Raw genomic sequence first — 16,468 nt, forward strand, 5'->3', positions numbered from 1 at the left:
TTTCAAACAAAATATATATATAAATATATGTATGTATATATTAAAACTACATGAATATCAATTCTATAAGAAATATAAAATACATTAAAGCATATTTTCGAAGGCAATAGCGAAGAAGACGATTTCCTTACAGACACTCAGTGTTTCCTACGGGGTATGCAGAATATTCAGGTGGCATTTGAATCTTATTTACTTTTTCCACTTTTTGTGCTCTATAGATTTTGAATTGATTCTTTTAAACTTAAAACCGCCAAAGAATTTTTGGTATATAAGTACAAAATAGTTCTAAATTAATATGAAAACAGAATTATAGTTTAAAAAATGGGAGTAAAGGATCTATGGTCCGTTTTAACACCACATGCTGACAGAAAGCCTTTATGTGAATTACGAGGTAAAAAAGTTGCTATAGATCTGGCTGGCTGGATCTGTGAAAGTTTAAATGTGGTAGATTATTTTGTGCATCCCAGACAGCATTTGAAGTAGGTATACATATGTTATATATTTTATTTATATTTATATTTTTAATTTATTTTATAACCACTGATCGTTATAATTTAATTATTTTATTTTGATGTCAAACAAAAGGAACCTATTCTTTCGAACGAGTTATTTGATATGGGAGGACGTGACTCCCGTTTTTATCCTAGAAGGCCAAGCGCCCAAACTAAAGAGTCAAATAATTTCAAAACGCTCCGAGCAGCAATTCCGTGGTGCCAAACCTAAACAATCAACAGAAACTAAAGGAAATAATAAAGGGCGAACAAGATTTAACCATGTGTTGAAACAATGCGAAACCTTGTTACAGTCAATGGGTATCCAATGTGTTCAAGCACCAGGCGAAGCCGAAGCATATGGCGCATTTCTTAACAAGAAAGGGGTATGCAAATAATTTTATTATATTATTAAATTTTTCACATTTTTTATTTAGCAGTTAGTTGATGGAGTGATTAGCCAGGATTCAGATTGCTTTGCTTATGGCGCCATTCGTGTCTATCGTAATTTTTCGGTGTCTACTCAGGGTGCCCAAGCAGCACAAGGCGGTGCAGTAGACATCTATGACATGGATCAAATTAAAGGAAAAATGGGTTCATATAAATGTATATACTTGTCATATCAGAACATATTTAATAAACAAAATCTTAATATTATCCATCAGATTTCGGGCAAAACAAAACTATTGTAATGGCACTACTCTGTGGCTGTGATTACTGTCCTGAAGGGATCGGTGGCATAGGGCGAGATGGTGTTTTAAAGTTATTCAATAAGTACAAAGAACAAGAAATATTAGAAAGGTATAATAAGACGTTTGAATACCGTTGTAATACGAATACACAGTATTTATGTTTAGGATAAGATCGTGGCGACAAGAAGATAATAAATATACTGCTTTGGAAATGCGAGTTGATGACAAATTGATTTGCAGCAATTGCGGACACATGGGACGTACGCAAAATCATTCAAAGAACGGATGTGGAATTTGCCACACTAATCGTGGTTGTGATGAGAGTTTGTGGAAGTAAGTGTGAGCCGCTTAGATTTCGTGGAAACATCTATTATTAAAACATTTTATTTCTAATCTTCTTATAGAGAAGAACGTTTATCTTTGAAAGCAGAACTTTCATTACGTAAGAAGGCAATGATGGACCCGTTTTTTCCGTCCGAAGAAATCATTGCTGAATTCCTCAACGAACCCTCCACGGTTCCCACTTTAACTTTAACTTGGAGACAGCCGAACGTAGTAAAATTTGTAAAGCAAATTGGACATCTGCTGCAATGGCCCGAAATTTACTGCTTTCAGAAGTTCTTACCGATTTTAACACGTTGGCAAGTACAAAATTTAAGAAAGATAAAAGATTTGGATGCAGTCGCTTATATATCGATAAAAGAAATAGTGAAAAAACGAACTGTGCGAGGAGTAATCAGCCTTGAAATTGTTTGGGAGGATGTGAATGGCTTCTTCAATGGTCTAATACCAGAAAATCAGCTGCAGGAATTCGAATCAGAAAATACGAAGGGTCTTATTGGACTTTGGAGCACAATAGAACCATTTTATTTGGTTGAAAATGCCTATCCAGAAATGGTAAACTCCTTCATAAAATCCAAAGAAAAACCACCAAAAACAACAAAAGGTCGCCGGAAGGGCAAAGCACTTGATAAAGCCGTGCTAAGTTCGCTAGAAAATTTAACCGACCTAATAACTGCTACCGAAGAAGTAGCGAAGGGCATCAAACCAAAAACCAATCAAATAAAGAAAGGTACAAGCAAAACAGGCATTCAATTGATTGACAAATTTTTTAAGCATCAACAGGTATCTGCTGAAAATGTTACCCCTATTAAAAATCAAAGTCTATACAGAATAGCACAGTGTTCTACTCCTGTTACGAAAACTTTGCCATCAGATTTAGAAAGTGATTGTGATGATTTAGCACATGAAATTTCAGATATAGTACGTGGAATCGTTAAGGCTCCTGACCGAGTTGTCCAAATTAAAACACATAAAGGACAACTTTTACATTATGAACCGGTTACAGAAAATTTAAGCATTTTAATTAACGAATGGAGTATTAAAGACGACCTGGACTTAATAGCTCACAAAAGAAATTTATCAGTTTGTTCGTATAAAAATGAAAATGGCACTCCTTTATCGAAGCGAATATCCTTAGATGACAGCTTTGATGCTTTGGTAAATGCGAAACGGCACAAGATTCGTAACTTAACGGAAAAGGCGAAAAAATTAAATTTGTTGACCAACACAACAACCTCACCAAAACTTAAGTCACATGTGGATCGTTTTGTAGAACAACACTGTCCACATACATATAGCTTAAATGGCAGCGAGCAGCATCAAAATAAAATATTTAGGAATGCATCGTCGGAGAATGAAGATGTTGAAAATATAAGCTATTTTTTTAATAAAGGTAGTCGTGAAAACGATGAATTCGAAAAATTAATGGATTTAAGCTTAGTAAATAAACCAAGAACTACATCGACGTGCAATGCTCCAGATGATGTCTTAATTATAAATGAAAGCAGTGACGACTGTTGATATAATATTTACTTTTATCCGTTTTTTATAATAAAATTGTTAATAAAAATAATGTGATTTTTAGCATTATTGTGAAGTCGAATTTGTCAATAGTATAATACACATAATAGTATATTCAAATTTGCATATGCTGACCCAAAATAAACTTTAAAAAATTCGCCATGCCACACTTCTTAACACCTGTTATATGAATATACAAAGATGTAGTTGATTAGTACATTAATATAATTATTGCTAATCAGTATCGCACATTTCTTCACTTATAATTTGTATAAATCTTTAAATATATCTGATTTTTATATTATATATTTGTTGATTTGCTCAAGAAATATTAATTAATTTATGGCTTTCGTGACTTAAAGACAAATATTCAAACTTCCATCTCAATAAAGGGTCATAGAATTATATACACTAAAAAAATTTTTATAAAACCATGTCAACCTAAAACTCCTTGAATTTGGTGTCACAATGCAGAACCCCTGTTCATATGGAGTTCATGGCAACTGAGAAAAAAACATCATTTTGAAATTGGTTTCCAAGGAAACACTATACAATAACAATCGGAAAGCAATCGTTTCAGACTTTTAGTCAATGTTGTTTAACTTAAATTTTTTTTAATTTTTTAGTGTCAATATCTTTTATAATTACTTATATAATATGGATGAGTTGTCGGAATACTCCTCAGAAATTCTAGAATTCATGCCAACACAACAGATGGGAAAGATATGTAAAATGGTCGGAGCTTGTGTAAGCACAGACTTTGAGGCAAGTAGTCAGGATAAATCTGTGGAAGCCACACTTCGTTTACACACAAGCACACAAACAGAACCCTCTACCTCATTACAAAGTTATGTTGATGAGCAAAGGCTTGCGATGTGGTTAAGAAAAATTTATCCCGCTGTTGAAGCACAACTACTCAAAGGAATTACTCCTTTAAACAACATCTGTGAGACCGTTGACCACGCGTTTACCTCTTCCACCGAAAAATTGAATACTCAAATATATCAGAAGATCACTGTCGGAGGCATAGAAAATTCTCAAGGCATCGCAGCATGGTTATCTGTACATACAAATAATGCACCCATGCTAGTAGTAAGCACCAGATCCCCACATGACAGCTGGTGTGATCATTTACAACAAACTCTAAAGCTGTTGGTACCCAACCGAATGCAAACTGCCAACCTAGTTGTTTATACTGTAGTCAAAAGTCTGCCGCTTAAGGCATGTCTTGGTTGCCTTAGTACGAATACATACAACAAGAGCATATTTGCTGGCTCCACCATGGACGGTGACATACATATATGGGGATGTCTATCAAGTAATCGAGTTGGAGATAATAAATCTAGCATAACTTTGGCTAATACGAATGAAATTGACGAACTCTGCTGTTCAGCATCTCCTCACGCTTGTGCTGTAGCTTTGTGCTGGTCAAGTGAAAATCGTCTGCTTAGTTTCCATTCTAATGGTTTTATCATTAGCTGGGTTGTGGGCAAAGAATTGATTTTGGAAAATGAGTAAGCATATCTAAATTAATTTATATTCGTTTTGAACACATTTATAAATTGAAAGATGAAATATGATTTTAAATAAGTATGGACGAAGGCGGAAGTGTGGAAGAGTGATAAATACATAACTAACCCCTTCCACTAACCAACTTCCGGAACTAATTATATTTTTAAATGTTTTTATCATCGCAATTTTCATAACCATTAATATTTTTTTATAACAATCATGTTTGCAAAAAATATGAAAATTATTTAAATCTTAGAACGTCCATATTTTATTAACTACATGTCAAGCAGAAATAGTTTTTATAATAGAATAATTCCTTTTGCAAAGTTTCCAACTAAAAGTGCAAGTCAGTGAGATTACAGCAGCTATTTGTTTAACTGCGAATACTTTCGTGGTAGGCGTCAAGGATGGTTCCCTATTTTTGTGTACTATAACCAGCTTCGGTACAATGCGAAAACAGATGGAAGTAGTGCCATTGAAAAAGCATTCATTTATGATTACAACATTAATCAAAACCGTGTTCAATAATTGCCCATCGGTTTTAAGTTGCGATTTAAGCGGACAAGTCCTTTGTCACAGCATATCACATCCAGAGGAGGTGAGTATTTATTACACACACCGAAACGCATATGAAAGACGGAATTATTAATGTGCCATGTTAAACAATAATTTAATGTACATATAAATTTTTATTTCATTTTCCAAAGGAAAGTCGGATCTTACGCATACCGTTGCCTTTTAAAAATGCCATTGCCTGTTCTAAGGATGGACATGTTATATATTCTCCCGGGATTGATGGCTCTTTAGAATGTTATAAGTAATCCATTTTTTTAATATTTATATATGAATCTGCACATGTGAGACTCATACCTACATACATAAATATACGGTTTCTTGAATTGCAGCATAGTCAGTGGAGCTCATTCTATTGTTAAAGGGACTTTACGTGGCAAGGGGAATTTCATCGCCTGTAGTGAAAATGGGTACTTGTTTAATTGCATACACAAAGTATAGTATATTATGTTGTGTAGAGAACTAATTTATTCCACCACATTCAGAAATTTTGTAGTAAATTTCACTTCTTTTTAGGAACTGGATAATCACTGGACTTTACGCAGACGACTTTCAAATATTTTACATAGACCATTAGATGGTGCATATGAAGAATTCACAAGACAAAATATGTATATTTATAAACGGTATATCTGCTGCAATGTGTAAAAGAAACAATAATAAATAATATTAATTTATAATAAATGGAATTTATTGTGTTTAATTTTACTATGTACATATGCGTTTAATTATTCACTCTTGTTTATACACAAATATTTGTTGTAAAATTGTATGAATAATGCTTCATGACTGCACATTAATTTCTCAAGTATATTTAAAATAATATGTGTATTGTATAATAACTGTTTATTTATAATATAGATGTAATATACAATATTTCATATGTTTTCTTCAATACAATTATCAACCATTTAATCCGATTTGTTTACAAATCACAGACACAAAATATTCAAAACATGTGCTTCATTACTATTATTCACACATGTGTATACACATTTTTCTTAAAAATGTTTATACTCACTTTGCTCGAAAAGTATTCCTAAAAAATTGTATAAAACAAAAATGTCCGCGATCGTAACCAGTAGTAGGAAGACTATATAGGAATTGAACAAAGAAAGAAAATATAGTTGTTGCTTATAAGATTTGTACATTTTAAATGTGCCTTATAACAGGGTTATTAGTATCTTCTACCATGCTACAATAAAGCAAAAATATTTATAGACAAATTTAGTTATTTATGATCTTTACATATAAATTTTTTCTTTAATTTCTTTTCCGTTAATAAGTAGTAATGTAAAGAAAATTGAATACACAGCAAAGTGTATTTGATATATGGTGAAATTTTATTGATACATCTATCGCTATATGATCCTAGTATTTCTTACAGTTTACATAAAATCGTCTATATGGTATTATAAAGTGTTTTTGTTTGCAAAGTATCAGATCGATAGAAATATATTAAAATTGTAAGCATATAAATTTAACAATTTATATAAAACATATCAAAAAAATATATATACTCGTATAATGGAAAAAATTGGATCCTTAACGCGCACTCATAAATATATGTACATAAAATTGAATCCGCTGAGCTTTGAAAGATTGGTTTTATCATATTTGGCACTGCCAAAGTATAGAATTAATACAATTTCCAATCAGCATAATATTGAATTCTCGAGAAATAATACAATAAATAATCCTTTGATCATACACATACAATTAAATACATAATTAGATACCAGAACGAATTGTATATGCTAAATGTATAGTTAGAGTAACAAAAAATTATATTGAAAATAATTCAGCTAAATATGTAATTATTATACAACAAGGAGTTTGTCGAGATGAAAAATCACCAAACGGATCCCGATGACAAACACCAAGTACGAAAAGAACTGTGTTAAATCAAGACAACATACATATATTCTCAATTAATTGAATAAGACAGTATTTGGATCCTCATTGTCCATTTGCTTGACGTGACGCAAAACATCTTTTTTCGTTATAACACCCAGCAGACGTCTGAAAAGATTAAACGCAATTATAACTATATATTTAAAGAGGTTACTTAGTGGTAAAAAAGACACAAAGACTTTATGCATGAAGTTCAATATCTAGCATATTCAACATGTGGGGTTAAATTTTATTGACTAAAGAAAATTTTTAAATAATTTACCCGTTGTGTGTAACTAGAGTTTGTCGTAAGCCCAACTTTCTGAACATATCCACCACAGTTTCCATAGGTGTCTGATCTGTCACTGTTATGGGTGCCATATCGAGTATCTTTTTCAACTTGAGCGGTGGTGGTCCCAAATTTTGTGTTGCTGCTGATGCTGAAGTGAATAATACTATTGATGCGCCAGTTATGCCCTCAATCAAGCGTTTGGCATTTTCTAAAGGAATACAGATCATTTGTAATATCTTATTCTTTTATGTGTTGAAAAGTTATTAATTTACCTATAGCTAAATTTAGATCCCTGCGCAGAACGAATCCCACTAAATACTGACTTTCTTTTGACACTACAACGGGATATCCATTGTGCTCCGTTTCTTTTAATAGCGTCTCGACATCATCCACAGTCATGGAATCTTGTGTGATTACATTAAGCGTTTCATTTCTCCTAAAAATTCAAATTAATTACAATAAATTCATCATTTTAAACAATGTCATCAACTTGCTTTGGCTGCATTACGTCGGCTGCCAGTGTTGTATGTGCAAACTCTTCTTTACTATCTAGGAACGGATAACCGTTAAGAGCTATATGCGCATCATAGATACCCTGAAAAAATTACATCGAAAAAAGTGCAAGGAGAAAATCAGCAAATTTGGAACATTCATTTTCATTTTCAGAAAAAGCTCACCTGTCTACCGAGTGCGTCGCCAACCCATTTTGAAGCCATAGCTGCTGCCATCAATGGAACTATATAGCCAACGCCGCCAGTCAGTTCAAACATGATTACTACCAAAGAAACTGTCATGCGTGTTACACCACCCAAAGTAGCTGCTGCGCCTACCATTGCATACAATCCGGGTGTAATCAGATTTTTGCCATTAACACATTCACCCGTAAAGAGCCATATATTCGGATAACTGTACGCAAAGCGTTCCACACCTAAAACAAAATCAAGCAAAGATTAACACAACAATCTGGCATTAATTTGACATAAGCACACCAATTCCTACTATACGACCCATAATTGAACCCATTAAAAGAGATGGTATAAATAATCCCGCTGGCACTTTCATTCCAAATGTGAAAACAGCCAAAGCAAGCTTGAAAACAAAAGCTAGTAGCAGTAAAATAATGGCATGATATACACCAGGTCCCGGCTCCGTTACTTCTATCGAAGACGTGGCTCCGTTTGTGATGTTCATACGCTTGTAGTCGCTGAAATTAGTTAATTTGATATTTATCTTTAGCCGATTTAACTCAATATATATAATATAATTTTTGGGTACTAACCATAGTGGATTCGTGCTATCGGCCGGAGAGCATTGGCTAAAAAGCAAGTAAATAAGCTCGTTCATATTCATTCGGGTGAATGGATTGGGAAAGCATAAGATGCCCGTAACGAGTGTTACCACCAGCACTTCAGCAACAGGATATTGGCCTAGCTTGCTAAATTTACGATAACGGCACCACCACAAATTTGCTTTGATGAAAATCGTACCGATCACGCCCTATAATATTATTCGCATATAAGAAAATTACAATGAACTTTTTTCAAATTTTTTTCAAGTACTTACGCCCATTATTCCTAAGAAGACGAATGGTATAAGCTCGAAAAATATCCAAGGCTTATTGTATTCGACGAAGAATAAAACCGAATGCTCATTACCAAAGGGGGTCAGCGAACGCAAAACAAATGCAGCAATCAATGCACAAAAGAAAGATCGCCACAGTGTTTTTAATGGAAAGTAGTAGGAGACCTCCTCGAGCGAGAATAAAACACCACCAATTGGTGCACCGAAAGCCACAGAAACACCAGCTGCTGCAGCTGCAGATAATATCTCTCTTTTCTTTGCTTCGTTGCGTCCATATTTGGGGAACATATGAGAAAATATATTGCCAATACAGCTGGCAATATGTACCATGGGACCTTCTTTGCCCAACGTTAAACCCGCTGATACAGAAAGCATCAGACCAACCGATTTAATTAACAATGTCCATTTTCCCAAATAACCACGAATAATAAATCCCGAAAGAATCGTTTTGATTTCAGGAATACCAGACCCACAAGCATATGGAGCGAACATGCGCACTAAAGATGCACTTAATGCTGCAAACATCAAAGCCCACAAAATGAACCAGAAGTAGGAGACAATATAGGCACCGGTCCCATTACGAGCCATACCCATTATCTCAGGCCAAGTTTTCCACTTTAAATAATCAAAACAAACACTTAAACATTAAGCTCACGTTATCTCGTATTATCATAAATTTACCGTTGAGCAGTTTCCTTCCTCGAAAACGGACTGTTTGGTTGGCCAACAGCATTGCTCGCGATTGAACCAAAAAGCCTGTGGGCAAATTCCATGCTTCAAATCGGACATCCAACTAGCGCCAATGTCGATCATGCCAGCTACGAAACCAGCAGCAATACCAACAAAGAGGACACAGAGCCAACCAGACCACGCGTCATGAGCACCCTGTGAAAATATTTCCTCTTATTACTTATTCATATATGAAATGGGTAATATAAACAAACCTTCAGCAAATCCCACAATGAATCTTGCCGCTTTTTCACTATATAGCGATGGCGCATGCGATCGCGGGCAATATCACGCTGCCAATCGATCGTGTGAAAATCATCGTACTGTCCAATACCTGGTATGTCATCGTGTGCATCTAGATATTAAATAATTTGATGTTCATGAATAAATACGTGGTTCTGATAAAACAATTTATTGTACAATTTGTATGTACATATGTTTGTGCATATTTCTATAGCTTACCGGATACACCGTAGAACGCCATTCCACCTTTACCCATGAAAAGAACAAATTTTTAATAAAGGTGAATATTCAATCGCCAAAATTATAAATATATACATATATGTATATCTACATTTATATAGGTATATCAAATAGAACTGTGAATGCAAAAAATAATTTTCAATTGGAATATACGTAAGACGCTGTTCTCTTTGTTCAAGTGTAAAATATTTAAAACACTCTGCTAAACACGGGACCAATAGCATAAAAAGATATTATCACTTTTTAAACAATCATGCCTAACATACATTCATGCATACAGTATGTTAGTTTTAAGTAATGGGAATGCCTGTTATCTGCTATGTGAGATACCTTTGCAAGTGATCATACACGTCTAAAATGTAATGCGATTACAAACATATTGAGCCATTAATATTATATTTTCAAATATTAACTATCCATAGCATGTGTTCTCGAGCAAAACGTTTTGAAGATGATCATTTTTGTAGATACAATGTCAGAATTCAATACGCATTGGTATCATTTTATAAACATTTTGGACAAAACGTCAAATGCTTGCTGGATCTAATGAGCATTAATTCAACTAAAATTCTGTTTAGTTATCTCTTGATTATCCAATTAAATTAATATGCACTTCTACCAAGCGCTAATGAGAGTGTAAATTGAATGCGTCAAAATTAAACGAGTCCACAACAGAAACAGACGTTGATAACAAATAGTCTGTATGGTGATATTTCGATAATTGACACAGAGTATGAACAATTCCCACCTAATACTTGCGGGCTTAATTAAAGGCTTGCTTCATACTAACTACTACTTTATTAAATGTTAATATCAACCAAAAAAATCATGTAGATAAAATATTAACGCATTTAAAAAATTAGCGATTGGAATTATAACAATGTTCTCGTTCACGCTTAGGTGCATATAAATATTTGTATATATTCCAGTAGCAATAAATACTGATTTATAACAATCTTGAATCATGAACGTTGAATTATACACACATTTTATATATATACAGTATATTCACAAAAATAGCAGTGCACATTTATGAAAAGAGATAAGTGGTAGGTTTTCCGAAAGAGAAAAATTTAATTCAACTTGTTTTCGGACTAGCCTATAGATGAATAACAAAATGTCTAAATTACATTAAATTTCTTTACATTCATTTAACAATGTTAAAAGATTTAAAGGCAGGTGAAAAATTTCATTAAAATAGCAGAACTGCAAAAAAATTTAGAATTCAATTCATGTGGGTATTAATTAAACAATGTCTTCTGATAGAAAGAAATTAATTTTTTGTCTTAAGGGATTTAAACTTATTTTGTAAAAAAAATCGGGTTTTATATCCTGGTAACTTCGGATAGCTTATAAAATATAAATATATACATATATAAATGATCAGCACGATGAGCTGAGTCGATTTAGCGATGTCTATCGCGAAATAGTCCCTCGTTTTCTGAGATTTCGATGTAAAATTTTGTACACGTGCTTAGAATTACCAATAGTACTAATTTTGCGTTCAAAAAAAAATAATTTGATTTAAATTCAACCAATATATATTTTTATTATTTACTTCATGTGAAGTGTTATTGATAGCAGAAAAATATTGGAAAAAAGAATTCATAAATATTGCAAAAACAAAGGAAAAATACAAAATTTCAAAAATTCGGATGAAAAAATAGACATAATATCTTATAGGATATGAGAGTATGACTTCTTTAAAAATTTTAATATATGTTCATGTTTTTTTATTAAAAAAAATCACACTACAAGAAGCAGTCCCAAAATACCACCTTTTGAGACAATCTGCCAAAGATATTTTTCACTTCAAGTCGTGTTCTTATCATTCTTGAAAAAAATGTGTGTACTGTTTTGCTTTTTAATCCCAAACAAAACTACCGTTTCAAATGAAAAATCCTTCATTCAACTCTAAGATATGGCAGCTTTAGAAAAATTAGATCTCATGCACCTTGAGAAAACTTACAGTAACTGTAACCTAACATAAATTATTATTCCGATTATTATATTCTATACCGTTATGTTAATCGTCAATTGGTGTTGCAAATGATCAGTTTTTTACATTCAAGCATATCTCAACTTCCGTAGCTATTAATATGAATATAACTGTACGTATATGTGCAGACGTATACGGCATTGGCAAATCTAAACATCACAGCACGAATACTCACTATCATTTGCATCGCCGAAGGCGCTATGTGTTGGAACATGGTGATGATTTCGCATGTAATGATCAGCCTCCATATCCGAGTCAGCTGAAGTGTGACGTTTGTAATTAAAACTGGACGAATGTCCAGCATCCCCTGGACTTGAATGGGGTGTGATGTCAATCATTTCGTCGTCGTCGTCGTCGGGAACTGTAAGAGAAGATTTAGCTGCAGAGCCGTTACCCTCTTTTGTTAGAGATGATGTAGCCAATGGATGATCCTGAGTGTCAGTAATATCTCCTATGGCTCCCGTATGACCATTCGACTAAAAATATAAAAATTTTATAAATTAGTATATATTTAAATGTAACAATACATAATCAGTTTTCTTGTGGAATATTTATATATTTAATCCTCTTTACTTATTGACCTCCACTAAAAATGTTAGTTTTCATTTTTGTTTGTTTTTAGTGCATTGTGATAATTTTAACAACTTTAAATTTCCGAACTAAAATATACTTATTTGTCACGTTGGGAATAAAAATTCTTATAAATACTTCCAGTAAATCTTGACTGCACCTGTTTGGACAAATTAATTTAGTTAAAATTTAACTCCGTTTCGAAGCTTTTGGAATTTGATATACTCCCTCTTAAATATACACTCATGTACTAATATCATTTACAGTAGGCGTATAACTCACATACCTTTTTTAATACCGACTGATAGGCTGTAATGTAACTATTCCCTTCAGCTGCAATCTCCCTGCTGCCTTTTAGAGGAAATTTTTCCATTACGATTTAGTTTATACTCTCAGTGCAATTCCACTAAAAAAAATTAAACATGTTACATATGTATTTTACACATTGAATATATATAAATAAAACACACATCGCTTATGGAATACATAATTGTAAACATTTATCTCATTTTGCACTAAGAACCTTTACAAAATGTTTTTAATTACAACTAGATTAAAGTTTCTCAAACAAAGAAATTTGTATTATAAATACAACACAAAATGTCCACTACGTTCACATTAGTTTAACATTACTGCACACTTCAATATATTTCACAGCAATATGGCGAATATCCTTAACAAAACCTTTTTAGTAAATACATACTCATTTCAACAAATTAAATTATTGCGCAAACTTGAGCAGGAATCACCAAATATACTTCGAGGAAATTAAAAATTTTATTTGCACTCACACACGATCAAAACGAAGGAAAAAAGTTAATGACGTCCTAAAACTTACGATACTCAGAGTTGCTGTAGTCACGAAAAAAATCGTTTGAATTAAAGATTTAAGTTTTTATTGTTACAATTGCCCAATTGGCGCACGCGCAAATTGTCTTGTATTGTTTTGTTGCAAAAATAAAAATGATTAGGCTTTAATTCAATTTCACAGCAAATGAGTGTGATATTATTTGCACGTCAAATTACTTAAATTATACTTAAGTTAGTGCTGTTTTTATGTTCAGATGCAACTCTAAACATAAAACATACCTGAGTTAGTTTAAAAGACAGCTGATGTTTAAGGCTAGAACATACTATCATTTATTTCAAATCTGCTCCGAAGTCCGTATGTAATTATATCGTTTTCCAATAGATGTCTGTAAATAACTTTTATGTAGTTGTTGTTATAGCTCTGCTGCTATAAGATAGATATTTGATGGTAATCATTTACTTTATTTCATTTTAATATATTTGTTTCATTTGTGACAACGCTCTTGAGTCCTATTCGTAAATACATAAACATTTATTCTAACAGTATTTTCAAACGGATCAGGAACAGATCTTGCACTACAACTGCAAAACCAACTACGTTCGTTTCCTTTAGTTGGAAATAACGATATATTGATATAAGTTTATATCCAAATTTAGAAAGAAAAAGTTGCAACTGATTTGACTTTCAGGCTCTCTCCTTATTAATAGACATATGTACAGTCGAATTCATGAAAATAGTAGTGCTAAAACTTCTTATATTATATCTAAAAATCTTTCCTAACATATTCTAACCTGACAAGTCAACAAGAGTGATTATTTTGGTGGAATATTTGAAGACAACTTGGTGATACGAAGTTCCCCGAAAGTAAAACTAGCAAGAGAACGTTTCATTTAGCCATCTACAAAGTGGTGAAATGTGATGTGGATCAATAAAAGCAAAGTTGTTTATTATTAAATTAATTTGGTGTTGGTCCTACATACATAGTAAAATATACAAATATTATTGAAAAATTAAACTGTTTATGGTATATTCGTAAAATACTATTTCCATGAACACAGCTTTACATGTGGTACACATGCACTCACATCATTAAGCCACATTAACATTACGTTGAACAAACTCATAAAATTTGATTTTTATTGATATTTCGAAAAAAGTTTCACAAAACTAAATTAATTTAAATTTAAATTTAAAAAACGTTAGATTAAATAATTTGATGATTTGTTTGAATAACATTATTTATTTAGTCCAGTATTTTGTTGGGGACCTTTTTTGCAAAATCACTTCCCTGAAGCGTTTGCTCATTATACGAACCAGTGAGTTATAGTGGTCTGGGATATTTTTGCTCCATTCGAACTTTAAAATTTGCCACTGTCTAACCTTATTAGGACGTTTTCTTGAAGCAACTGCTTTCTTAATAATCATCCACAGATTCTCTATGGGGTTTAAGTCCGGGCTTTAGGTAGGCCACTCGGGACACTGAATGTAGTTTATTGCAGGCCAGTCCTTAACGACCCTGGTAAAACATCGACGTAATTTCCATTTACGAAGAAAATTTCAGAATTTGTATGTTTATATATACCAATTCCAGTACAACCACGTGTAAATACATGTAGTCATTTTGCTTCAACATATGCAAGTAGTCTTACCCAGAATGAAGTCAATCAGCCCCATACCAAGACTGATGATCCACCATGTCCATTGGCCCTGATGGAATCAACATGCTAATGCTAAAGCATCTAGGCTCGATGGGAGTAAAATATATCACCAAGGTACTCAACCTCCTCAAATACCCGATGTATGGAAAGTCGGAAGAGTGGTCCCACTACTGAAACCTGGGAAACCCGCCAACCCAGTTATCGCCCGATAACTCACCTCTCCCCAGTAGTGAAGACACTTGAAGCTTTGTTACTCCCAACCTTCACTCACCATCTGAGCCTAGCCAGCCACCAGCATGGATTCCGTAAAATGCACAGTACCACCACAGCACTTAGCGTCATAAACGCTCAGATAGTTCGTGGCCTCAACCAGAAACCACCCTGTGARAGAACGATCCTCGTAGCGTTGGATCTGTCAAAAGCTTTTGACGCGGTCAATCACACAACGCTACTGCAGGACATTGAGAAAAACACACTTCCTCCAGGGCTAAAGAGGTGGACCATGAACTATCTGAACGGTCGCCAAACATCCGTACTATTTCGAGGCGCAACATCTAAACTGAGAAGAATTAAACAGGGGGTTCCGCAGGGTGGTGTCCTCTCCCCGCTACTTTTTAACTTCTACATCTCGAAAGTCTCGCAACCACCAGAGGGGGTTTCCATAACCTCGTACGCTGATGATTGTACGATATTGACGTCGGGCAATGGAACCGATGGCATGTGTTCGAAGGTAAACAACTACCTCTCCGACCTTCCTCCTTTCCTCACTCAACGGAACCTCCAACTTTCCCCTACCAAATCCCCAGCGACCATATTCACGAACTGGACGAAGGAGTATAGACTGGAACTTAATATTGCAGTCGACGGCGTCAAAATTCCGACTGTCAATAACCCTAAAATTTTAGGTGTTACCTTCGACAGTCTATGCTCCTTCTCTCCACACACGACCGCGATCATCGCCAAAGTACAGAGCCGCAACAAAATCCTCAAATCGCTAGCCGGCAGCACATGGGGAAAAGACAAAGAAACGTTGTTGGCAACTTACAAGGCAATTGGCCGGCCGGTCCTCAACTATGCAGCACCCATATGGTCGCCTGGATGCAGTAGCACGCAGATGAGCAAACTACAGACTGTCAGAATACAGCACTCCGGACCACGACGGGATGCCTCCTGATGTCTCCCATCGAGCACCTACATAGCGAGACGCTTATGCTCCCAGTYAAGGAGCATAATGAACTCCTCTCCAAGCAGTTCCTGCTGGGATGTTTTCGCAGAAATCATCCTTGCAGTCATCTGCTTGGAGCGGAACCGCCTCCTAGGA

The 16,468-nt window shown here is 34.2% G+C and overlaps 3 protein-coding genes across 7 annotated transcripts; 2 read left to right on the forward strand and 1 right to left on the reverse strand.

Annotated features, from left to right (window-relative positions):
- Nucleotides 1–215: 215 nt before the first annotated feature.
- Nucleotides 216–3,201, forward strand: LOC108970919 (flap endonuclease GEN). 4 transcript variants are annotated; one of them, XM_018936637.1, is made up of 6 exons: nt 216–479; nt 586–877; nt 929–1,097; nt 1,157–1,292; nt 1,349–1,516; nt 1,588–3,201. In XM_018936637.1, exons 1-6 carry the CDS (start codon nt 322–324, stop codon nt 3,044–3,046), a joined length of 2,382 nt encoding a protein of 793 aa, XP_018792182.1. In that variant the 5' UTR covers nt 216–321; the 3' UTR covers nt 3,047–3,201. The 4 variants fall into 4 exon arrangements, with proteins under 4 accessions (XP_018792182.1, XP_018792184.1, XP_018792183.1 ...); XM_018936639.1 differs by having other exon boundaries at nt 929–1,085; XM_018936638.1 differs by having other exon boundaries at nt 932–1,097.
- Nucleotides 3,202–3,567: 366 nt separating this feature from the next.
- On the forward strand, nt 3,568–5,732 carry LOC108970929. The gene is made up of 5 exons (XM_018936658.1): nt 3,568–4,560; nt 4,886–5,156; nt 5,266–5,375; nt 5,464–5,541; nt 5,648–5,732. Exons 1-5 carry the CDS (start codon nt 3,704–3,706, stop codon nt 5,706–5,708), a joined length of 1,377 nt encoding a protein of 458 aa, XP_018792203.1. The 5' UTR covers nt 3,568–3,703; the 3' UTR covers nt 5,709–5,732.
- A 1,005-nt stretch (nt 5,733–6,737) lies between these two features.
- On the reverse strand, nt 6,738–13,493 carry LOC108970930 (H(+)/Cl(-) exchange transporter 5). 2 transcript variants are annotated; one of them, XM_018936659.1, is made up of 14 exons: nt 13,382–13,493; nt 12,965–13,084; nt 12,284–12,584; nt 10,089–10,115; nt 9,842–9,981; nt 9,579–9,782; nt 8,880–9,512; nt 8,596–8,813; nt 8,306–8,520; nt 7,994–8,244; nt 7,811–7,911; nt 7,589–7,752; nt 7,308–7,524; nt 7,063–7,153 (listed from the first exon to the last, which is right to left on the reverse strand). In XM_018936659.1, exons 2-14 carry the CDS (start codon nt 13,049–13,051, stop codon nt 7,063–7,065), a joined length of 2,649 nt encoding a protein of 882 aa, XP_018792204.1. In that variant the 5' UTR covers nt 13,052–13,084; nt 13,382–13,493. The 2 variants fall into 2 exon arrangements, with proteins under 2 accessions (XP_018792205.1, XP_018792204.1); XM_018936660.1 differs by lacking the exon at nt 13,382–13,493 and having other exon boundaries at nt 6,738–7,153; nt 12,965–13,051.
- Between the last annotated feature and the right edge of the window lie 2,975 nt (nt 13,494–16,468).

This window comes from Bactrocera latifrons, unplaced genomic scaffold, assembly GCF_001853355.1.
Source record: "Bactrocera latifrons isolate USDA-ARS-PBARC rearing strain unplaced genomic scaffold, ASM185335v1 scaffold_316, whole genome shotgun sequence".
Taxonomy (NCBI): domain Eukaryota; kingdom Metazoa; phylum Arthropoda; class Insecta; order Diptera; family Tephritidae; genus Bactrocera; species Bactrocera latifrons.

Bases quoted from the DNA above. Each gene is read 5' to 3' on its own strand.
- LOC108970919 (XM_018936637.1), top strand. From the start codon at position 322: ATGGGAGTAAAGGATCTATGGTCCGTTTTAACACCACATGCTGACAGA. The intron at 480-585 runs GTAGGTATACAT...GTCAAACAAAAG, and splicing joins CATCCCAGACAGCATTTGAA to GAACCTATTCTTTCGAACGA. The intron at 878-928 runs GTATGCAAATAA...TTTTTTATTTAG, and splicing joins CATTTCTTAACAAGAAAGGG to CAGTTAGTTGATGGAGTGAT.
- LOC108970929 (XM_018936658.1), top strand. From the start codon at position 3,704: ATGGATGAGTTGTCGGAATACTCCTCAGAAATTCTAGAATTCATGCCA. The intron at 5,376-5,463 runs GTAATCCATTTT...CTTGAATTGCAG, and splicing joins GGCTCTTTAGAATGTTATAA to CATAGTCAGTGGAGCTCATT. The intron at 5,542-5,647 runs GTACTTGTTTAA...ACTTCTTTTTAG, and splicing joins ATCGCCTGTAGTGAAAATGG to GAACTGGATAATCACTGGAC.
- LOC108970930 (XM_018936660.1), bottom strand. From the start codon at position 13,051: ATGGAAAAATTTCCTCTAAAAGGCAGCAGGGAGATTGCAGCTGAAGGG. The intron at 10,116-12,283 runs GTGAGTATTCGT...TCATGGGTAAAG, and splicing joins CTTCGGCGATGCAAATGATA to GTGGAATGGCGTTCTACGGT. The intron at 9,783-9,841 runs GTTTGTTTATAT...ATATTTTCACAG, and splicing joins CATTGTGGGATTTGCTGAAG to GGTGCTCATGACGCGTGGTC.